The 24,717-nt window shown below is 38.7% G+C and overlaps 1 protein-coding gene across 1 annotated transcript in view; it reads left to right on the forward strand.

Moving 5' to 3' along the window:
* Positions 1 to 24,717, forward strand: part of Vps13b (vacuolar protein sorting 13 homolog B) — a 585,584-nt gene that overhangs the window by 14,619 nt on the left and 546,248 nt on the right. The window contains exon 4 of the mRNA XM_028767027.1: positions 20,456 to 20,576. Within this exon, the coding sequence (XP_028622860.1) occupies positions 20,456 to 20,576 (121 nt within the window). The remainder of the gene's footprint in view (positions 1 to 20,455; positions 20,577 to 24,717) is intronic.

Below are 24,717 nucleotides of genomic sequence, written 5' to 3' on the forward strand. Positions count from 1 at the left end.
AGGGGGAGAGGGGAAGGGGAAGGAGGGAGAGGGGAAGAGGGGGAGGGGGAGAGGGAGAGGGGAGAGGGGGAGGGGAGAGGTGGAGAGAGGGAGAGAAAGAGAAAGAGAAAGAAAGGGGACTCAAAGTAGTGTGGAATCTCTAAACTCTCAAAGTCTGCCTTGAATGACAACTCCTGCTACATCTCCTCAACCTCTCCAATAGTGCTGTGAACTGGGGACCAAGTGTTGAAATATCCGACCTATGGAGGATATTTTTTATTAAACCACTGTGGTAGGTATTTGTCTTAGGGTTTTACTGCTATAAAGAGACACCATGACCAAGGCAACTCTTATAAAGGACAACATTTAATTGTGGCTTGCTTACAGTTTCTGAGGTTCAGTTGATTATTATTATCATGGAAACATCCAGGCAGGCATGGCACTGGAGGAGCTGAGAGTTCTACATATTGTTCAGAAGGCAAACAGAAATTTTTCCCCCCACTGGGTGAACAAGCAGAGGCCTTCAAAGCCCAGCCCCACAGTCACTGCACTTCCTCCAACAAGGCTATAGCTTGGCACTCCCAGGGCCAAGCATATTCAAACCACCACAGCATTGTACATTGAAGTTTTTAAGGAAAAACTAGTATTTGTTTAATGATTAATTTTAGCATTAAGTATTGTTTGTTTAGTTTTAATGGTTTGAATAAGAATGGCCCCCATGTTCCCCTAATAGTTGAATGCTTAGTCACCAGGGAGTGGTACTATTTGTGAAGGATTAGGAGGTGTGGCCTTGTTGGAGGAAATGTGTCATTGGGAGTGGGCTTTGTGGTTTCAAAAGCCCACACTAGGCCCAGTGTTGTTCTTTCTTCCCGTGGATCAGTATGTAGCTCTCAGCAACTGTTACAGCTCCATGACTGCAGCCAAGCTCCCACCATGATGAGAATGGGTTAACTACGAAACTGTAACCAAGCTCACAATTGAAATGCTCTTCTGCAAGAGTTGTCTTGGTCTAGTGTCTTTTCACAGCTGATTAAGATAAAGATAAAAGTTAAAAAACCAAAGCAGATAACCTTTGGGTGGATGAAATATAAGTAGATCATACAACATAGTTTGAAAAATGTAAGAATTTGGGAATGGAAGAAATCATGTTTTTCTGAATGTTTCCTGTGTCTAGAGTCTAGAAATAGTGGAAGGGAGACTCTAATTGATCTATGTGGAACATGATACTTTATTATAAATGTCCGATTTAAAAAGTACATACGTGCAACAACAGCAGAGTTTTAACTATAATCTGTCTTGTCTCCTTTACGTTACATATAAGCCTGAAAGTTATGTTGCGTGAATATCAGACTTGGCTTACATTGGTTCCATGAAATTGCTTGCCCTTTTCTTGCTGAGGAACTTTTTACTGCTGTTGGCCATAATTAGAAGTCTATGGTGTTGTGCTGTACTTGTTTATCCTATCCTTTTTGATCTGGAAAAGGTATGTGTTTAGTGTTTCTTTTATAGCTTTTTGAAGAAGACCAAATACTTGGCTAGAATCAAGGAAGGCTGTAGTTTCATGATGGTTCTCTAAGAGTGTTACGAGTGAGGGAACTTTGGGGAACCAGTGTGACTTTAATTATGGTGTCCCGTGCTGTGAACGCTATAATGCCTGAGTGCTCTCAGCAAAAAATGTACTGTAGTTTGAGACTTAATGGCTTATTGGTGGTTGAAGATTTTCTCTTTGCTGCTGATTTTATGCCATTTTAATTGCTACTTGCCATTAAAGATAGCAAGGCCATACATTGCAGCTTCTGTTTGTTTCTGTTTGCTCCACAAATTCAATATGCACTAATTCCTTGATTTAGATCTGCTGACTAGACACCTGTTAATTTCTTTTCTTAAATGTACTCATTTAAAAATTAGCTTGTAGCCTTTGTATGTGTGTGCTCATGTGTGTGTCAGTGGCCCACATATGGAGGTGGGAAGGCAACATGTGGGAGTTGGTTCCCGTCTTCTATAATGTAGTTTATGGGTGTTGAGTTTAGGCTTGGTGGCAAGTGCCTTTACTACTTCACATTCTGTGCTTTCTCATTTTGGCATGACTTTCTTTTTAATTTTTAGAAATTATACTGAGTCTTTGTATCTCAACTGAGTTTCGTTTTAGTAGTTTTTTTTAAATTTAAAAATTATTTTTTTGTGTATGAATTCTGTGTGTTTAAAGAGGCCAGAGAGGGCATCAAGTCAGATCCCCTAGAACTGGAATTTCAGGTGGTTGGGATCCTTAGAAAGGTCAACCAGTGTTTGTAAACACTGAGCCATGGCCTGAGTCACTGGAGCTGGGATTACTAATCTGACCATTTCTGGCTGTTAATTGAAGTGTTTCAGATTGTTTATATTTCATGTGCTTTTAAAAACGGTTAGGTTTAAGCTAATGTCTTTTATATTCCATTTGACCTTTTTCCCCTTGTTTTCTTTTGGATTGAGTTATATAGTCATTCTCCTTTATTTCTAGTTTACCTTTCTTTGAATTCTGTTAGTGGCCAATTATGGTGTGGAAATAAAATGGAAAAATTCAAAATGAACAATTCCTGTTTTAAATTGCATATTATTCTTGTTAGGGTCATGAAGTCAGTAGGATACGGAATTTTTTTCCAGCATATCTATGTAGTAATATGCTACCTGTTAGTCACTTAGTAATAATTCAGTGAACTTTGATGGTTCTGCAGTGTTTGTATTTAGATAACCTATTTTTCTTAAAAATAACTCTAAAGAGCAAGAATAGTGATACTTGCAATTTTGATATGGTATAATTCCAATTTGTTTTTAATTCAGGTCTCATTTAGCATGGGCTAAACTCTTGACTATGTGGCTGAGAATGATCTTTAACTCCTATACTTCTTGCTATGGTTTGCCAAGTGTTGGAAATACAGGCATGTGCCATCATGTCTAGCACAATTCTGAGTTATATTTAATCTTATTCTAAAAGTTTTACAAATTAAATTTCATTGTAAATATGTTTCTAAAAGAAAAATATATCTCTATTAGGTATTTGTTTCATTCTATCTTGGTGAGGAAGATGGGGAAGCAGAACCAAGAGGCTGATCACACTGAGTCTGCAGTTAGAGGTGATCACACTGAGTCTGCAGTCAGAGCTGGGCACACTGAGTCTGCAGTCAGAGCTGATCACACTGAGTCTGCAGTCAGAGCTGGGCACACTGAGTCTGCAGTCAGAGCAGAGAGTGCTGAGTGCTTCTGCTCAGCTGCTTTCTCCTTCTTACTCCTTTGCCATATCCCTTGGAATGGCAGAACCCATGTGTATTCCCACCTCAATTAACCAATCCAAAATATTCTCAAATACAAGGCAGAAATTTGTTTCCATGGTGATTTTAGGTCCCATCAAATTGACAAGATTAACAGTCACAGATTCTGATTTCTGCTTTAGTGTCTGTTTTCTTATTTATTTGTGTATCTGTTTAGTTTTGGAGTATGATATGTATGTTTGTGTACATGCTGTGATGCACATGTGGAATTCAAATGACTTAGGGCATCAGTCCTTACCTTCCACCTCATTTGAGACAAAATCTTTTGCTACTGCACGTGCTAGGCTGTCTGCCTTTTAAGATTTGGAAAATTTCCAGTCTCTTCATCCCACTAGGATTATAGATGTGTGCTAAGTGTCTAGATTTATGTGGGTTCTGGGGATTCCAACTAAGGTCCTTATGCTTTCATGGCAGGCACTTCACTCAACGAACCATCTCCTTGCCAGTTACTGTGTCTGACACATGGCTGTTTGTTAGTGTGTGTGTGTGTGTCTGGGTGCATTAATGCTCTTGTGTAGATGCTGGGACAGTTAGAGGGGGTTGTTTTCCTTCTTTTAGCGTGATAGATCTAGGAATTGAACTCAGGTCCTCAGGCTTGCCAGGAAGTGCTTTTATTCACTGATCATCTTGCTGGCCCCAGTTCCTTTGTAATAAACCTGTTATTTATCTGTAAATCACATTTGTTTAGGGAAGATAAGAAATGCCATTATTCATGTAAGTAAAATTACTGTAGCACTGGAAATACAAATACCAGTTTGGCAAGAGGAAAAAATATTCTTAGGGTTTTCTTTATGTGCTGTTTCCTATTAATAGAGGATTTTCATACACACCAAGGAAAATCTAGTAGGAGTAGATACACCTTTAAGAAAACTCAATAAATTAATATTATTTTTTTCTTATATTCAAGTGAATTAAATTTTAAACTCTTACAGAATATGGACTCTTAAAAAATAAGTTATATATTTAATTTTTATTGTTTAGTGTATATTTTCTCTTATAAGAGTTAAAGGTTATTTAGACCTTTTCTTAACCATTGCTTAAAATATCTGCATATATATGGATAGTCTAGAGTGAATGTTAGAGAATTGTTAATTGCTGAATAAGGATTCCTTATTAAGCTTCCAGTCTCTATCTGCACCCAGGACCTAAGGCTGTTCCACAGCCCTCCACATACAAATCACACCAGGAGAGAGCAGGTCCCCCAGGAGTGCTCTCATTCCTAAGCTAATAGGTGAGACCGCCACTTTCACTCCAATAACTATCCAAAGTGGGACTAGCCAGGAGCATACAGAGAACAGGAACAGTGGAGGAGCTAGGGTCAGGATCCTTCCCATCTCCATGAGGACTCAGGAGCTAAGGCTGTTCCACAGCCCCCTCATTCAAACCCCTCCCAGGAGGGAGCTGGTCTTCCCTGGAGTGTTGACACACCTAAGATCACAGGCTTACAGGCCCACAGGAGGGAGAAGCTTCAGTTAGAGACAGAAAGACCAACTCACACCAGAGATAAGCAGATGGTGAGAGGCAAGGGCAAGAACCTTTCCAACAGAAACCAAAGCTACTTGGCATCATGAGAACCCAGTTCACTCACTACAGCTAGATATCCCAACACACCAGAAAAGCAAGATTCAGATTTAAAATCACATCTCATGATGATGATAGAGGACTTTAAGATGGACATAAATAACTCCCTCAAAGAAATACAGGAGAACACAGGTAAACAGGTAGAAGCACTTAAGAGGAAACACAGAAATCCCTTAAAGAATTACAGGAAAACACAACCAAACAGGCGAAAGAATTGAACAGAACCATCCAGGATCTAAAAATGGAAATAGAAACAATAAAGATATCACAAAGGGAGACAACTCCAGAGATAGAAAACTTAGGAAAGAGATCAGGAGTCATAGATGCAAGCATCACCAACAGAATACAAGAGATAGAAGAGAGAATCTCATGTACAGAAGATACCATGGAAAACATTGACACAGTAGTCAAAGAAAATGCAAAATGCAAAAAGCTCCTAACCCAAAGCATCCAGGAAATTTAGGACACAATGTGAAGACCAAACCTAAGGATAATAGGTATAGAAGAGAGCGAAGATTCCCAACTTAAATATCTTCAACACAATTATAGAAGAAAATGTCCCTAACCTAAAGAAAGAGATACCCATGAACATATAAGAAGCCTAAAGAACTCTAAATAAATTGAACCAGAAAAGAAATTATTCTCCTGATAATAATCAAAACACCAAATGCACAAAACAAAGAGAGAATATTAATAGCAGTAAGGGAAAAAGATCAAGTAACATATAAAGGCAGACCTATCAGAATTACACCAGACTTCTCACCAGAGACTATGAAAGGTAGAAGATCCTGAGCAGATGTCATACAGACCCTAAGAGAACACAAATGCCAGCCCAGGCTACTATACCCAGAAAAACTATCAATTACCATAGATATAGAATCCAAGATATTCCATGACAAAACCAAATTTACACAATATCTTTCCACAAAGCCAGCTCTACAAAAGATGGGGAAACTCCAACACAAGGAGGGAAACTCCAGCCTCGAAAAGGTAAGAAAATAATCCTTTAACAAACCAAAAAAAAAAAAATATAACCACATAAACATAATTTCACCTCCAACAACAACAAAAGAAGGAAGCAACAATCACTTCTCCTTAACATCTCTTAATATCAATGGACTCAATTCCCCAATAAAAAGACAGAATAACAGACTGGATATGTAAACAGGACCCAACATTTTGCTGCATACAGGAAATGCACCTCAGTGTCAAAGACAGACATTACTTCAGAGTAAAAGGATGGAAAACAATTTTCCAAGCAAATGGTTCCAAGAAACAAGCTGGAGTAGCCATCCTAATTTTGAATAAAATTGACTTTCAACCAAAATTTATCAAAAAAGGGAAGGAAGGACACTTCATATTAGTCAAAGGAAAAATCTCCCAAGATGAACTCCCAATTCTGAACATCTATGCTCCAAATGCAAGGGCAGCCACATTCATAAAAGAAACTTTACTAAAGCTCAAAGCACATATCGCACCTCACATAATAATAGTGGGGGACTTTACCACCTCACTCTCAGCAATGGACAGATCATGGAAACAGAAACTAAACAGAGACACAGTGAAACTAACAGAAGTTGTGAACCAAATGGATTTAATAGGTTTCTATAGAACATTTCATCCTAAAACAAAAGAATATACCTTCTTCTCAGTACCTCATGGTACCTTCTCCAAAATTGACCATATAGTCAATCACAAAACAGACCTTAACAGATACAAGAATATTGAAATAATCCCATGCATCCTATCAGATCACCATGGACTAAGGCTGGTCTTCAATAGTAATAAAAAAAAATGGAAAGCCCACATACACATGGAAACTGAACAACGCTCTACTCAATGATGACTTGGTCAAGGAAGAAATAAAGAAATTAAAGACTTTTTAGAATTTGATGAAAATGAAGGCACAACAAACCCAAACTTATGGGACACAATGAAAGCAGTGCTAAGAGGAAAACTCGTAGCTCTGAGTGCCTCCAGAAAGCAACTGGAGTGAGCATACAGTAGCAGCTTGATAGCACACCTGAAGCTCTAGAACAAAAAGAAGCAAACATACCCAAGAGGAGTAGATGGCAGCCTCCCACCATTGCTTTTACAGTTGTAGGGCCTGCCCGTATTTAGTTGACTCTGCGTGTCTCTGCCTTAGTAAGCCTTTGCTCTTGCTAGTGCACAACTGAGGGAAGAGAAGGAATGGGAGCTTCATTGGTACTGCTTTTGTCAGTCAGGAAGTTTGACCCCTTTTATCTGCTCTTATAGATTTTCATAAGTTAGGTGTGTTTATTTGTGTTCTGCAGTTTTTGCTTGGGTAATAAAATCAAATCAGTATTTTACAAATTTACTTCAGCTTGGATAATAGCTATTTTGTACATTTGAAATGAAGACAAATGGCTTAGAATACTGATCACCGTCAATCTGGTGTCCTGAGCCTATGACTTGTTTTGTAAATGAGAGTTTTAAGATGGGACCGTATTTATTTGATTGCTGCTGCCTGTGAATGAACTGATACTTCATTAGCACAGGTGAGTAGAAGTGCCAGAGCATATATGGTTTGTAAACCTTGAGCATTTAGTGCCTGTTTTCTTACAGCAAAAGTCTTGTTTTAAAATATAATTATTTTAAATTTTCATTTAATTCTATATAAAAGTATAAAATACCATAGGATTTTCTATATTGATGAATATTAAATATTAGATATATATCCATTTTTGTTGAGTTGAGTTTGTTGAGTTACTGTATATGTTATATTAATATTATGGTAAGATATGATTTAGAAAGATAAATGTTAGATTAGCAGATACTGTGATATCTGTATAACTAGGTACTGTGATATCCTTATAACTAGAACCTAAACTGGTTTTTAAGGTTTTGGATCTCTGGACATGCACACACATGCGCATCTTGACTTCCCTGAAGGTTCATATAACAAGTATCTTGGCGGTACAAGAGCCCCTGCAGTATTGATATTGGGTAATTGAAGACTTGCTCATACAAATTATGTGATGTTTCTTTTCCTCTGACATTCTTTTTGTTCAGTTTTGTTAATTCCTTCCAAGAACTGGGGATGTTTTATTGGTTTCATTCATGTATAGAGCTTGGTAATTGTATTCTGCTTGTACAAGTGACTGGCTTATAGTCATTTGTCATTTTCAGGTAGAAATCACAAATAGCCAAGGAACACCTTTCTTTATGTTGGCTTCTTGAATGTCAGAGACTTATAGGCTGGTCTTACATACCTGGGGTCTCATAGCTCTTAGTTTTGAAAAGTAGAGGCTTATGTTTCTGAGGTTTGAGCTACACACTAATACCTTTTATGTTTCACGTCACAGGTGTGTTGTGCTGGGTTTTAGATACCAGCACCTAGCAGCTAGTGTTACAGCACTTAGCTTGGGTGCCAAGAACAGTAGCTAGTGTTTTGGCTCCTCTGCCTTGGTTTTCAAGACAGTGGCTCTTAGCTTATAGCATCTCTGGAGTTTTCCTGAAGAAGACCCCAGACTCAGTATGCAAAAACAAAGAGCGTTTATTCTGCAGAAACAACCAGCATGCAAGGACCAACCATTCTTTGAAATAGTGACCCCAGACAAAGGCAAGCAGGTCTAATTATAGGGAACTGGGGAAACTCCCTAGAAGGATTAGATAATCTAAAACTTCATTGGTGGGGGCTAGGGGGTCACAGGTGATCAGTGGTCTCCATTCCTATGTCATGAGCATTCAACCTTGTGATGAAATAGGGCTGCCCAGCACAAATGGCTCATTCTGAGATAAGATATTTTCCCATTTCTGTGGTTATCCCCAGGCTGTTCTTTGGGAGAAGGTTCTATGATCTTGTTCTGGATTTTATGGTCTGTTCCTAAAACTGGGATCTTATGACTTAGTTTCTGGGACTCATGGTCTCTTTCTGAAACTGGTGTCTTAATGGCCTTTTTTGAAATTTGTCCTCAAAATGGAGACAAATGGGGTTTATATTACCCTTTGAATTTCTAACAGTTATGCATTGTCTTCTCATGTGTACACTTTGCAGTTTATCACAAGATGTACATATGCACCATTGGCAAGCTTTGATCATGAATCAATCATAAGTCTCACATGGCGCCTAAGTCACAAGCTTTGTTTCTTAGTCTCTGATGAGGGCCTTCTGCTTCTGACCTGAGGGAGAAAAACTGAAGGTTGAGCAGGGTTGACCAGAGTTCAGTGAGGTGTTATGCTTGGTGTCTTCTTAAGCCTGTGTGTTGACTAGAGCAAGGCTTTCAGAGTGGTCATGGCTGCAGACACCTGATTTCAGTGGTCCTGGAGGCTGGAGTGGATTTTCCTCAGAATGACTGTGGAGTGTTCAGAACAACTGATAGTCAGAGAAAGGACTGCTTCTTTGGTAGATCCTTCCTTGTACCAGGCTGGTACAGATGTCAACTAAATGACACCTCCTAACAGTTTGGACCAGTGGCTTTCAACTTTCCTAATGCTTCAACTCTTTAATGAAGTTCCTCATGTTGTGATGACCCCAACTATAAAATTATTATTACTACTTTATGACTGTAATTGCTACTGTTATGAATTGTAATGTGGATATCTGTGTTTTCCAGTGGTCTTAGATGACCCTTGAGAAAGGGTCATGTTATCACCAAGGGGAGTCAAGAGGCAGGCAGAGAACCACTGGGTTAGACTAAAGAAAAAACATTGAAAGGTCCTTACAGTGAAGGCCTATCAATCATGGAATTGACATTTCCAGTTACTTAATCTCTAGCTAAATATCCTTAGGAAGAGTAGGGTCCCTGGTTCCATGTCACTGTTTTGTATGGCCGTTAGAATCCTCTGTTCATTTCTTGGAACCTCTGGATCCCAAGTAGAGCTGTGTTTTCATCTTCATTCTCACCTACCACTTGAGCCTTGCTCGAAATCCCTTTTGTACTTTGTTGCTAGCATTTCTTTTCCTTTAGTGTTCCATTTGGTTACTCAGCCATCTTACCAGAAGAACAAATCCTTTTCTTTGCATTAGAAACCTAAAGTTTAAAATACTGGGACTTATTTAGACGAATCCTGAATCTTTATCTGATCTTCTTTCCTATATAGTTATATTTAGTGGTAAGGTATACCTTCTGGAAATGCCCTGTTTTTATAAATTTTTTTATTGAATATTGAATATTTTATTTACATTTCAGATGTAATCCCCTTTCCCCATTTCCCTTCCACCCAGGAACCCCCATCCTATCCTCCCTCTTCCTGCTTCTATGAGGATATGCCCCCACCCACCCTACTGCTCCTGCCTCCCCACCCAGGATTTCCCCCACACTGGGGCATCCTGCCTTCACTGGACCAAGGACTTCCTCAGCCACCTATGCCTGACAATGTCATCCTCCCCTAAGTATACAGTTGGGGCCATGGGTTCCTTCCTATGTGCTCCCAGGCTGGTGGTTTAGACCCTGGGAGCTGTGGTTGGCTGGTATTGTTGCTCTCCCCATGGGGCTGCAAACCCTTTCAGCTCCTTCAGTCTTCTCTCTCACTCCTCCATTGGGAACCCCATGATCAGTTCAATGGTTAGCTGTGAGCATCCGCCTCTGTATATTTCAGGCTCTGGCAGACATCTAAGGAGCCAGCTATGTCAGGCTCCTGTCAGCATGCACTTCCTGACATCCACATCAGCGTCTACCTTTGGTGCCTGCACAAGGGATGGCTACCCAGGTGGAACAGTCTCTGTGTTTTACTTAAAATTATATTCTTTAGGAAAACTCAACCCACCCCCAGGATAGTATGGAGTTTAAAAAGAAATATTTTTATATCCAATTCACGATCAAGCATCTGTGTTGGCTTAGATTTTTTTAATGCCTAATTTAATAAAGATTTGAGCCCCCTTTCTAGTCCAAAGGTAGGAGAGAAAAGATGGTACATAGGTACATAGGACAAGGGGATGTGACTTGTTTAGAAGTAGTTCCTTGGGGTAATTCCAATCTCTGTTGTCAGGATGCTAACAGTTCAGTTCAAAGAGCATCATCAAACATGAGTCAGCAGTGGTGACACAATCCATTCAAGCAGCTAGGCCTCCACCGCCAAAGTGATGAGAGCCAGGGGGAGCAACCAGAACCAGCCAGAAAGCCAGGAGAAGTGTTCTGCTGTGCTTCTCTCAACAAGTGAAGATAAGCTAAGACAGGAGATCAATGAAGCGCTTGTAGGCTAGCTATCCAAGTGCCCACCATTGTTGATTGAGTCCTACTTATACTCTCTCCAAACATCACATGCCTTCTTTCTGGTCTTGCTTCATCAAAACATCACAAGTCCGCATCACTTGACAACCAGAATCCACTTCACATCTGTTTTTCAAGCCTGAACTTAGCGGGTCTCATCAGCATCATTTTCAAAGTTATAACGGATATTGAATTCAGATCATATTGCACTGTCTCTTGGATCCTGAGAATGTGGGAGAGTTTGGTTGAATTTGGGCATTAAAAACAGATGGTTCTTTTGGGGTCAGGGAATGGTATAATGGGAAAGGGAATTGAATTCATTTCAGGGTTTAAACATTTTGTTTTAGAAATGGTTGTTAATGTTTACTAATCCCTTGTGTGTACTCGTGTATGCATGTGTATATGTATATAGGTGCACTCACTTGTAATTGTGTTTTTGAGGTCGGAAGTGAAGTTGTATCTCTTCCTGGCATGCTCTCTTTATTTTATGAGAGACAGTCTTCTACTGAACCTGGAGCTTTTCAATTTTGGCTGTTCTGTCCAGCCAGAGATCTGCCTGCCTTTCCCCTCCTAGCACTGGGGCTATAAATGGGTACCACTGCTCAGCTTTTTATGTGGGTGCTGGGGATCTGAACTCAGGTCATCTCCTTGTACAACAAGCAGTTGTGCTGCTTTTGTCAACTAAGCTAGCATCATTTGGGAAAGGAGTTCAGTTGAGGAATGCCTATAACAGATGAGTCTGTGGGAGTTTCTCTGGGGAGGCACCTCCCTGATTAATGATTGATGTGGGCAGCCCCACTCCACTGTAGGTGGTACCATCCCAGAGCAAGGTGGGCCTGAGAGCGTGGGACTGGCAGGCAGAACTGGGGATTAACTGTAACACAAGGGTCTCATCATCATGACCTCATCTAAATCTAATTGCTTTTTTAAAAAATAATTTATTTTTTTCAAATTGTAATTCATTCACACAGGGGTTATAAACACAGAAAGGCAGGATGTGGGGAAGGGGATGACACTGGAGTGTGGATGTTCACAGGCAATACAGATATCTTTCAGAACAGGGTATTGGCTGGGTGAAGTTTCAGGAGACAGATCACTATGACTCTGCCTATGATTAACTTGTCCTTATCTAAGTTGGTATTGTCTGCCAAGGCTACCTATTTACAAGGTCTATGACTACTCAGGCTGGTAAATTTCCACAAAAGCTGCCTGTTTACAATAGCTTATAGCCATCTGTTTCAATGTTTTTCCACAGAGACCTAAGACGTGGTGTTAGTATACATGTATGACAGGCCTATTGCTGATTTTAGGCCTATGGCTGACTTTAGGCTTTCAGTGTGTAAGCAGGACTGCCATTGACATCTCCTTCCTTCTCTAAGTATAGAAAGGCTGTGGCAATTCTAATCTTTCGAAGGCAGGGATAGAGGCCTGACCTCCAGTAATTGAAGAGGACCTTGTAATGGCTCCGGTCCCCCTGTCGTTGTCCAGTGAGGCATGAGGGCCATACCCATCCCGATGTCTTTTTCCTGGAGAGGGGATACTTTTGACATCAACCCTTATGCAGTCAGGCTTGTCCCTCAGGGAACCCAGAGAGATATTTTTAACTTTTATTTATATTCCCTTGCAGTGCTTAGCCTCGCAGCCTAAGCAAGAATTCAGATCGCCAGTCAGAGGGGGTTCTGGGTGGCCCCTCTCTGCTTGATAATGTATCTGAATAGGATTTGCTACCAGATTATTTATCTGTTGTTTCACAGAGTTAGTCAGCCTATTTGAGGCCCAGGGTCCAGCAGAAATAAGCAAAAAGAACCCAAATAATGGTTCCAAGGTGGGAGGAAGTATGGTTGACAACCATGGAGAGGATGAAAACCAATTCTTGTACCAGCATTCATCTTTCTCTTTCTCTCTCTGACTTTTCTCAGGGCCTTCTCTGACCTTTTTTTGCTCTCTTTAACCATCCCTGTCTTGTCTATGTAAAGGCAACATTCTTCTTTAAGGGCTGAACACAGTCAAGTGCTGTACACAGCCCTTTTTATTTTAATAGAGTAAATCAAGTCCAATAAGGATCTTTGTGATTTTAGGAGGTCTCTTCAGACAGCGAAACGAGGGATTTCTTCAGATTCGTGATGTCAATCTCTAGCTGTTTGATGTTCTTGTCAGTGGCCCTTCAAAGGTCTGAGTAGTATAAGTTCGGAGGCCAGCATCTGGATTAGAACTTCTAACAGCAGACATCATGGGTGATTCATTTTTACCTAGAAAGGAAAAAGAAGAGAATTCTCAGGGAGATTTCTCTTCCCTGGATGTCAATTGTTATTCATCTTATTTATGGTTGGGCCTGGCTTTGTGGAGGTATCTATTTATTTCATTAATCTTTTTGGTAGCCAGTTAGCTGTGCCTTCTGTGGTATCAAACAGGCATATCAATCCTTGGCCCTATAAGGGAACTGGGTCTGGGCCATTCCATTTAAAGGTAAGAGGGTCCTTCCCCATTATCTGTGGCATAGTTTTTATTGATCTTGGTGATGCTAGAGGCAGTCAGCAGCAGATTTGCCATGGGCTCTCAGTTTTAGAGAGTTAAAAGTAAACAAGGCATGATGGAGAGTATTTCAGAGGGACTCCTTCTGGGGGGGTACTGTTCTCCCTCTTTTGTTTTTAAAGCCAATTTTTCAGAGTTCTTGTAAAATTAGGGCAGAAGCACCAACAGTGGCTCCTTCCACACTCAGAGAGTCATGAGGACACTATTTAAAGAAATATAAATCTATATTAATAATCTCTTTTATCAAAGGACTGTTATAACACAGCTGCCAACTAATCAGACTATATAATATATCGATTAGTAATAGCTTCTACTTTTTGTGAGATTACTTCTCTTTTGTCAATTAATTGTTGAGCGAAATTAGGATTTACATCTCTCTTGAGAATATTTAACAGAGACTTAACTTCTTTTGTGGAGAGCTTAAAATATGATCTTAGCCAATTAGCATCTCCTAGAAACTTTTGAAAATAATTTGAAATAAGTAAATTCTCTCTCTCTCTCTTTTTAGACCTTTATCTGTTTTTTTTTTAAATTGGATATTTTACGTATTTACCTTTCGATGTTATCTCCTCTCCCATTCTCTTCCAAAACCCCTTATCCCATACCCCCTCCTCTTATTTTTATGAGGGTGTGCTCCAAACATCCTCCCACTCCCATCTCCTTGCTCTCAAATTTTTCAACACTAGGGGATCCAAACTTTTGGGGACCATGGCCCTCCACTTCCACTGATGTCTCGCAAGGCCACCCTCAATTACCTATACAGGTGGAGACATGAGTCCCTCTCTTTGTGCTCTCAGGCTAGAGGTTTAGACTTTGGTAGCTCTGGTTGAAACTTTTGATACTCCTTCTAGAAAGGACCAAAGCACCCACACTTTGGTTTTCCTTCTTCTTCTTGAGTTTCACATGGTCTATACGTTGTGTCTTAGGTATTGTGAGCTTTTGGGCTAATATCCACTTATCAGTGAGTGCATACCATGTATGTTCTTTTGAGATTGGGTCACCTCACTCAGGATAATTTTTTCCAGCTCCATCCATGTGCCTAAGAATTTCATGAACTCATTGTTTTTAATAGCTGAATAGTAGTACTCCATTGTATAAATGTACCACATTTTCTGTATCCATTCTTCTGTTGAAGGACATCTGGGTTCTTTCCAACTTCTGGCTATTATAAATAAGGCTGCTGTGAACATAGTGGAGCATGTGTCCCTGTTGTATGTTGAAACATCTTTTGGGTATATGCCCAGGAGTGGTATAGTTGGGTCCTCAGGTAACACTATGTTCAATTTTCTGAGATACCGCCAGACTGCTTTCCATAGTGGTTGTACCAGTTTACAATCCCACCAACAGTGGAGGAGTGTTCCTCTTTCTCCACATCCTTGCCAACATCTCCTGTCACCTGTGTTTTTGATCTTAGCCATTCTGACTGGTGTGAGGTTGAATCACAGTGTTGTTTTCATTTGCATTTCCCTGATGACAAGGGATGCTGAACACTTCTTTAGGTGCTTCTCAACCATTTGAGCTTCCTCAGTTGAGAATTCTTTGTTCAGCTCTGTGCTCCATTTTTTAATAGGGTTCTTTGATTGTCTAGAGTCTAATTTCTTCAGTTCTTTGTATACCTTGGATATTAGCCCTTTATCAGATGTAGAGTTGGTGAAGATCTTTTCCCAATTTGTTGGTTGCTGCTTTGTCCTATTGACCGTGTCCTTTGCTTTACAGAAGCTTTGCAGCTTTATGAGGTCCCATTTGTCAATTCTTGGTCTTAGAGCATAAGCCATTGGTGTTCTGTTCAGGAACTTTTCTCCTGTGCCTATCTGTTCCAGGCTTTTCCCCACCTTCTCTTCTATTAGTTTCAGTGTAGCTGGTTTTATGTGGAGGTCCTTGATCCACTTGGAATTGAGCTTTGTACAAGGAGATAAGTATGGATCAATTTGCATTCTTCTACATGCTGACCTCCAGTTAGACCAGCACCATTTGTTTTAAATGCTGTCCTTTTTCCACTGGATGGTTTTAGCTCCTTTGTCAAAGATCAAGTGACCATAGGTATCGGGGTTGATTTCTGGGTCTTCTATTCTATTCCACTGATCCTCCTGCCTATCTCTGTTCCAATACCATGCAGTTCTTATCACTATTGCTCTGTAATACAGCTTGAAGTCGGGGATGGTGATTCCTCCAGAAGTTCTTTTATTGCTGAGAGTAGTTTTTACTATCCTGGGTTTTTTGTTATTCCAAATGAATTTTAAGATTGCTCTTTCTATCTCTGTGAAGAATTGAGTGGGAATTTTGATGGGGATTGCATTAAGTCTGTAGATGGCTTTTGCAAGATAGCCATTTTTACTATATTAATCTTTCCAATCCATGAGCATGGGAGATCTTTCCATCTTCTGAGATCTGCTTCGATTTCTTTCTTCAGGGGCTTGAAGTTGTTGTCATACAGGTCTTTTACTTACTTTGTTAGTTTGCTTCTGTTCTCTGGCTCTATGAAGGGTAGTAGTGCCCACTGAGATTTCTTATGACCTGAGAATTACCACAGTACTTGTTACCTGACAGGATGGAGATGAATGTTTGAGTCTTGTGTTAGTTTATTTCCAAGATCTTCTCAGTGTCTCAGGATTAGAGCATCTGAGTGAGCCCCCTCCTTTTCTGCTCACTGAGTCTGATGCCAGAAAGCACAGTGCACATCACTTCTTCATTCCACTATACAGGTTTTCTTTTCAACTTTTTCTTGTATCTTAATTTCTTGCTGTTTTTTACAGTGATCCAGTTAACTATTTTAGGTTTTGTCTTCAATCTTATCTCAACTTTGTGAATTTGCTAATTGATGGTTTCAAGCTTTAAATGACTAGTCCTGTAAAGGCCAAGGGTACAGTCTGCTACCTAGAGCCGTTTTCTGTCAGATGAGAGTAGCGATGAATTTGCATCCAGTACTTGCTTCTTTTCCCTCTGTTGGGAAGAAATGCATTCGTGCTTGTTTAATGAGGAACAAAGGGCAGTATTTTCAGAAATATGTGATCCTCAAGAGAAAACATTCTTTTGGAGTGAATTATGCTTTCCAGACATTTTGGAAAAATTGAAACCCAAAATAAGAGCGATAGAAATGTAATGTTTTGGGGGGGGTTAAATGTTATCTCAAATATTTCTGATAAGTATTTTTGAGAACATGGTTTCCCGAATTTGAAGTTGGAGGTTTTCAATGAATTAAAATTTGTAATATTCCAAAGAGATTCCTACTGGTGGAAAACCACAAGATGAATTTAAAAATAATGATGGAAGCAATTCTAGTTTTAGTATGTTGTACATTTATTTCATAGTTTTATATTTTGCTTTATTTTTATTTAATTAGATTGGGAAGGGTTTGACTAGAAGCCTACTTGTAATTGAGACATTTAAAAATACAATTGAAGCCAAAACAAATTCAAGTTACCAAAATGATTCTTATCTAATTATAATATGTATATAATCACAGTTTCTTAACTACAGTAAAGAAAGAAGTATTCACACATTTGGTAATGCTTGTTTCATAGCATATATTTCTTTGAGTATGATGATTAATGCCCATTTGTATACATACTAAAATTTCAAGTTTATTGTAAGTGTATTAAGTTTGCTTTTGTCTTTCCAGTAATAACAATGTAGTTCTCTAGAGAAGCTTTATTAACGGTGTGTGTGTGTATATGTGTGTGTGTGTGTGTGTGTGTGTGCGTGCACATATGTTTTAAACTCAGTGGAAACTCATATTTAGTCTGCCATATTCCTTTTTGCTTCTAATAACATTATGAAGTAACTTCTTTCTTTTGCTTTAAAATGTTTGCCGTCTCTTGTACACCAGATTTATTGGACTGTGGTAGCATTGAGTGACTTTTGGCTGGAATGTTTATTATGACATCACTGTAATCTGATGCAGGTTGTCATTTCAGATGGTTTCAGTGTTAAATATTTTTATAATTATGCTAGTTTTGGCAGTTCATGTAAGATTTTTTTCACATGTCTTTAATGAACGTGTTTTACTTCTGGGCTTTTGAGGCAAACACATGTTTCAAAAATTAATAATGCACTTTTAATGTTAATACTGTGCAGAAGTATCTAACTGGACATTTTGAGTTCATTTTTTGAACTAAGGGTAATTATAGTTAGCTATAGTCATAGTAGTAGTCTTCAAGTATTTGAAGTCTGAAGCATAATCCCAGCTAACAGAAGATGCCATTGTAAAAATTGAATTATGAAGTTGTTTTGTAAAATGAAACACTGTAGAATTATTATGCATTATCTTAAAATGAACAAAAGTTTTTGCATATTGCCTTTTTTTTATTATGTCCAATATTTTGGGTTTTGTGTATGTGAAGTTTCAGACAATTTTTTTCCTAGTGTGTCGCTAGTATCTGAGGTTATCCTGTGTTGTAAAAGTCTCACCTTTTATTGAGGTATATTTTTCTTGTGTTATTGGATAAGGATTTTCTCTAGTTTTATTGAATGTATGCATGTGTTATACATATTTGTATTGTGTGTGTGGCTCATTTGTGGGTGGGTGCTGTGGTGTGTGTTGTGTGTGTGTGCGCGTGCTTGTGTGTGTGCGTGCATGCATGTGTGGAGTCCAGATGTTAATGCCAAGTGTGTTCCTTTGCTGCGCTAGTGTCTGTTTACTGTGGTATGGTCTTTTGCTAAACTGGGGCTTGCTGACTCTGCTAGTCACGACAGCCACTTTGCCCTGGTGATTCTCTTTGCTTCCTGAGTATTGGGAATAGGTGGACTGCCATGTCTGGCTTTTTGGTAGGTGCTGGGAATGCAAACTCTTGTCTTCACACTTGTGTGGCAAGTGTTTTGACCCATAGAGCCATATATCCAGCCCTAAATTTTGTTTTATATATATTTTTAAGATTTACTTATTTTAATTTTATGTGTATGGATGTTTTTCCTGCTTGTATATTGTGCACTACATTCATGCCTGGTGCCCTAGAAGTCAAAAGAGGGTTTTGGATCCCCTGCACCTGGAATTACAGACAGTTGTGGGCAGACATGTGGGTGCTGGGAATCAAACCCAGGTCTTCTGCAAAAGCAGCAGTCTGATAGGCGTTTTCTCTCCCTTGGTGATGCAGATATAGGCCAGATTAGACCAGATTAAAAGGAGATAAAGGCAGGTTTATCAGGGGGCAGCTCTCTGGTGGTTCATCCATCTCACAGGTGGAGGTCAGTGAAGTCACACAGGGGTTTTATAGAGTTTAGGTGCGGAGTGATGACGTGCCAGCTAGGAGCTGGGATTGTGACCATACATGGTCAAAACATGAGCCCCTGGGGGGCACTCTTAGGAGGGTTGCCTGAAATGTGGAGTTGAGGATTGATGATGTGTTAGCCTGGAATTTTCTTTGTGCGTGCTTAGTAGGGGTAAGGACGAGAGGGTTTTCCAGTTTATGCAGGGAACGAGCAGAGGCTCCTGCCTAATGGCCCTGTTAATTACCGAGTCATCTTTCCAGCCTTGAGTTTGTCTTTTTGAAATGTCTTCTCATACTTTTTATTTGCTCCTAGTACATTTAGTTTAGAAAATTTAGCAGTTGTTTTTTGTTTTGATTCTTTTTTGTGTGTGTGAAATAAAAAGTAACTTTGTCCCAATTATTATTATAAATGTCGTAGTAATTATTGAGTAGTGAAGTGACAGGCAGGGCATTGTCATTTAACCTTTGTGTGGGTACTTTTCTCATGTCACATTTGCACATTGTAGGTTAAAAGTATGTCCTATTAGTCTTAAAAAGAGAATAATGCGTTGACAATCTCTTTTTCTTATACCTGTTTCTTTTTACATTTAATTAGTATGTATGCATGTGCGGAGTGAATTTTAAGGTCCAACTTAATGTTATCTCAAATGGAATGACTCTTCTTTCTGTTACTTAAAAAAATAAAGACAAAAATACTGCATGGAACTAGTTATGTATGTTTCTGATAGATTTTAAAATCCTTCAAGATAGGCATTGTAACTAATGTATCTTAAGAAATTAGTCCACTTATTAAGGCATATGACAATTATATAAGTGTTGATGTGGGACATAAAATTAATACTCATTTGCATTTTATAAATTGGGAGCTAAATAAAAATATGCAACTTAAGTTTTAACAATATCCATATCAAACCAGTATAAACTTTATATCTAATACCAATAACGATATAGTAAGCATTGTTAAGTCGGATGCAAAAATTATAAGAAGTGTGACATTAATAATAATTAAAGATAAATAAGATGACTACTTGATTCTAAATAATTAGGATTTTAACATATAAGCCAAAGAGCTGGATATTAATTCCATTTATTTTGTGTTTGGTTATGGAAATTATTAAGAATTTTCTATTAATAGTCATGTAGTTTTATAAGACCGTAAATAAGGATTCTTTGGCTATTGTCAGGTAATTTGTTTTGGTACCAGCTAAAGGAAGAAGCTTTAGATAGTGTGTGAGCTTGGTGTGTATGTTGGCGGGTAACTGCATGTTCTCTACTTCACTCCACCTTATTCCTATGATGGTTTCTTGCTGAGCCTGGAGCTTGTGGTTTTCTGGCTAGGTTGGCTGTGAGGAAGCATCACTGATGGATCCTTCAGTCTCTTCTTTGCTCTGTGCTGGGGTTACAGGTGTGTGTAGCACCATGTTTGGCCTGTTAGGTGTGGGCTGGGATCCGCAGTCCTCATGTTGTGTGTGAAGTGCTGTTACTGCTGAGCATCTTCTCAGACCTCAGAGTAGTTATTGTTAAGTGCTGTTTACAAATGCAAAATTTGCAGATTGGTTACATAGACTGAGCTAAATTATTATTACGTCTCACTTTTAGTAATCATAAATTCATATGCAGACCAAAATGTCCTAGTCCTTGAATGTGATCAGTGTTTCTTTTTCCTTTAAAATAAAAATAGGATGACCATGAAAGCTGTGGTTCTAATTCTACCAACCGGAGCACTGCTGAGAACACAAAATCATCCATAAAACCCCGAAGAATTCAGCAGGCTGCTCCTACAGACCCTGATTTACCACCAGGTAACTTCTAATGTTGACATTGCTGTTATTACTGATCATGAGGTAATACTTGTGGAAATTATTAAAAAATTTCTATTAATAGTCATGTAGTTTTGTAAAGCCATAAATAAGAATTCTTTGGCTATTGTCAGGTAATATGTTTTGGTACCAGCTAAAGAAAGAAGCTTTAAGATAGTGTCTTATTTGCTGTCATAAAATGTTTAGGACATATGCACATGTGCTTTAGAACATGTCAGGTCCAGAGCCCTCACAGATGGCTTCCAGTCAGATCTTGGTCCATTCTTTGCAGCAAGTTATGCTTAGCCTCTCTCAGCAAAGACTCAGTTTCCCTGCTCTGCTTTGTGCTGAGAGCTGAGAGAAGACACTGGGTCATTGAGTAACTGGATGCTCTAAAAGTCACCAGGGAAGTTAGAGGCTATTGTAGCTGTAGCTGAAAGAAACCTTAGCTACCACCTTTTTTACCTCCTGATACCTTAATTTACCCGAGATGGTAGTGAATTGCAAACAAACACTTCCTTGGCAAATATTTCATGAAGAAAAAGGTTATTTCATGCTACCATTGTGGTCAAATGCATTGCTGCCTTCCCAGCTGTTAGTCACTTTTCTTTTGGTTTTTAAAGTTTTTATTGATTACTATTTTTGTGCGTTGTAGTGGAGATTGGTGTCTGTGTTGTTATGCCTAGGTTTGTAGGTTCTCTGCTAGTTTGATCCAGGTAATGTCAGAGGTTAGACGTTGGCACACTGCAGCCTGCCACTCTCAGAATACTCATGTGTTCAGAGTTACTGTTGCCCTCCAGATTAGCATCCTTAGCAGGTGCTCTGGGCAACTTAGTGCCGATGGCTTATATAACTGTCTAGCAAAGGTGGCAATCTATCTGGCTTTTAGTTCCTTTGAGCTGAAGAAAGTGCCACAAGATATTTCTAAATGTTTCCAAATTTTCTTCATATATTTCTAGAAGTTTCTCTAACTTCATACTAATTACTCCTTTGGAAAAAATTAAACTGTAAATTAAACTGTAGTTTATTCTAATTTATTAAGTATGTAGCTTCCTAATTTCCTCAGATTTGACCGTGTGTGTCCTTAAAACCTCCACTATCCACTATAAAACTTGTCTTTTGCTCTCGTCTCTCTTGTGTCCTCTTTTGTAGCTTCCGTCCCTTCTGTTAGTTTTAGGGTAACTGATATTTGTTCAGTATTTTGTTTTTCTTAAGAAAGACCTCAAAATGTTACCTCTTAACTTCAGATAGAACCTTTCTAAGGCTGACTTGCTGTGAACTGGATTCTAGACATTTAACAACTCTTCAGAACCAGCATTAGGATTTACACCACTCGAATTATGACACTTGTCCTATTTTTAGTGCCATAAAAGAGAGCTATGTTCTATCTGGGGGGCTTGAGGTTAACATGTGCTTTTTACCCTGCCTGTAAAGTTAGGAAGTTGTTAAGCAACTGGATCTGTTGCCCAAACACTGGGAAGCAGATCAGTTAATTTTTGCCAAAGAGGGAAAAATTAAAAATTGAGAATCAGATTGGATAAACAGTGATCATTTGTTTAAAGGATAGCCTATTATTCTGCTTTGATTTCTTTCATGATAGAGGCAAACTCCTATTTCTAGCTTTCCTAGGACAGAGTTATGTCTCTTTGGTTATAGTTTTGAAGTTGGAACATTTGTATGCATCCAAAAATGATTTAAAACGTTAACATTTAAATTTTTTATGTGTATGGGTGTTTTGCCTACATGTGTTTGTGCACTGCTTGTGTTCCTGCTGCCTGCAGAGGCCAGAAGAGGGCCCAAGAACTAGAGTTACAAGGTGTGAACTGGGCTCTACTGGAAGAATAGCTACCGCTCTGAAAAATGGAATTATCTTACCAGCTTCTCCAGAAATGAGTAGATTGTATGTCTTGATCAGTTAGTGAATCGTTAAGGCAGTTTAGTGGATGACGGCATTTTTTTTTTTTAAACAAATAACTCAGGATAGAAAAACCTCAAGATGTAGTAAAAGTAAGACCTTAGGAAACTCGCATGTGTGGATGTGCGTGTGCTGTGATTGATGTCGTTGATGATTGATGACTGGATGACGGTCAGAAGAGATTGATTCTACCTGATTGGAAGGATATTACTTTGTTTACAGTCAGAGTCTATTAATTGACTCATATTTTTCTTTATGAAATATTTTCTCTTTTAAATGGTATCCTAGAAAGTGCAGAGATAAATTTTGCTATATAGATGTAGTACAGATAAATTGGAACACATAACACACACACACACACACACACACACACTTTAATGCAAGTATTTCAGGTTTGGTTAAGCTCAAAACTGTGTACTCATTGGGCCAGAAACTATAATCATCTTTGATCTTCAGTAGCATAATAGTAAGCAACCACATTCCGTGAAGGGCTATGTAAAGCATGGGAGCCATATGTTTTTGCCAGTCTTCTGATAATATTGTGAAACAAGCCATAAATGACTAATAAAGTAATGACTGTGGCTGTGAGCCAGTCACCTCGAGACTTGACAAATTTTGTACAGCCTGCGCTGTCATGCATGCTGTGCTCTCTGGCCACCATGCAAATGATTAGAAGAATGTAATTATTGATATGTTTCAGTTTACATTTACTTTTTTTTTTGGTTTTATCTTTTCTAAACTCTGCTTTTATTCTTATCCCACCCTTGCTTACTAATTTCAGAGTGCCAAAGTAGCTGTTCCCTCTATGTACTTTTTCTGTTTTATGGCTATACTCAATAGGAAAGATGGATAGAGTACTTAACATTTTCTTACCTACAATTGGAACTGCGTTTTACTGTACACACACACACACACACACACACACACACACACACACACACACACGAGCGCACACACACTTTCTTTTGTTACCTGGAAATTTTTCTTGGTCTACTAATAGCATGATTCTAGGACATTAGTATATTTTAGATTTTTAAAAATTAGTGTAGTCATTTGAGTAGTTTTTCTATAGTTTAATCTGTTTTTCTTTAGTATGTTTTCATTTTCAGTTTTATAAAATATTTGACATATAGGTAGATAAAGCCTTGCCTTACTTTTCTTTAAAGTCTTTATTTCTTTAAAGAAATCTTTACTAATTTATAGAATTAAGATGTATGAGTAATTTTAAGGTTTTCAGCATAGGTGACAAAATTATTGTCTGGTGATTCTTTGTTCCAACAAAGTTTTGGTGCATTGCTGTTTATCTTTATTATTACAAATATTTCTTTGAAATTTTAGGTGAATGACTGCTATTCTATATATTTTCTAAATAATCGAGGTTACTATTTTTCCATCTTATTTTTGTTTTGTCACTTTGTGGAAAAAACTTAAAATTAACATTTTTTTACATTTATTTCTATATTTGTTTGTTATGCATATGCATATATGTTATACCTGTGTCATAGGTCATGTATGGAGGACAGCTTGGAGGAATTGCCTTTTTTTCCCCACCATGTAGGTCACAGGGTCAAGTTCAGGTCGTAAGGCTTCTGAAACAAGTTCTTTTACTTTCTGAGTCATCTTGGTATCCCCATCTGGGTTCTTTATTTTCTTTCTCTCAGTTCTTTTGCAGTACAGGTATGTGCATGCATGGGCACAGTATATGCATGTTTATGCATAGTGGCCAGATGTTAACATTCTTAGCATTGTCATTCTCTATCTTTTGAGACAGAGTCTGTCACTGAGACTGGTGTGCATCAATTCAGCCAAACTAGCTGCCTGTGGAGGTATAGGGATCCACCTGTTTTTGTTTCTCCATCTCTGGGTTACAGATGTGTTCCACAGTACCTGGCTCCCTTGCCATGGGACTCAGGTTCCTATATTGAGTGGCAGGCACTTTACTCATTGCAGCATCTCTCTGAGAGTCCTGTAGTTATTTTCTTTTTTCTTTCACCATACAGCACTGATTGGCCTGGAACTTGTTATGTAGAACAGATTAGTTTTGAACTCACAGAGATCAGCCTGCCACCCTGTGCCAGCAGCCCTGTGTTCCTTATTGTTTTCTTTCAGTCTCTGTTTTCTTATTGCACTCATGTTTCTCCTCCACCATGTGTCAGGATTCTGTGTTAGCAATGGCAGTTAGATCCATCATTTGGCTTCATTTCTCCTAGGTTTCTGTTCTGAGATATA

The sequence above is a fragment of the Grammomys surdaster genome, unplaced genomic scaffold (assembly GCF_004785775.1).
Source record: "Grammomys surdaster isolate TR1022 unplaced genomic scaffold, NIH_TR_1.0 63, whole genome shotgun sequence".
Lineage (NCBI taxonomy): Eukaryota > Metazoa > Chordata > Mammalia > Rodentia > Muridae > Grammomys > Grammomys surdaster.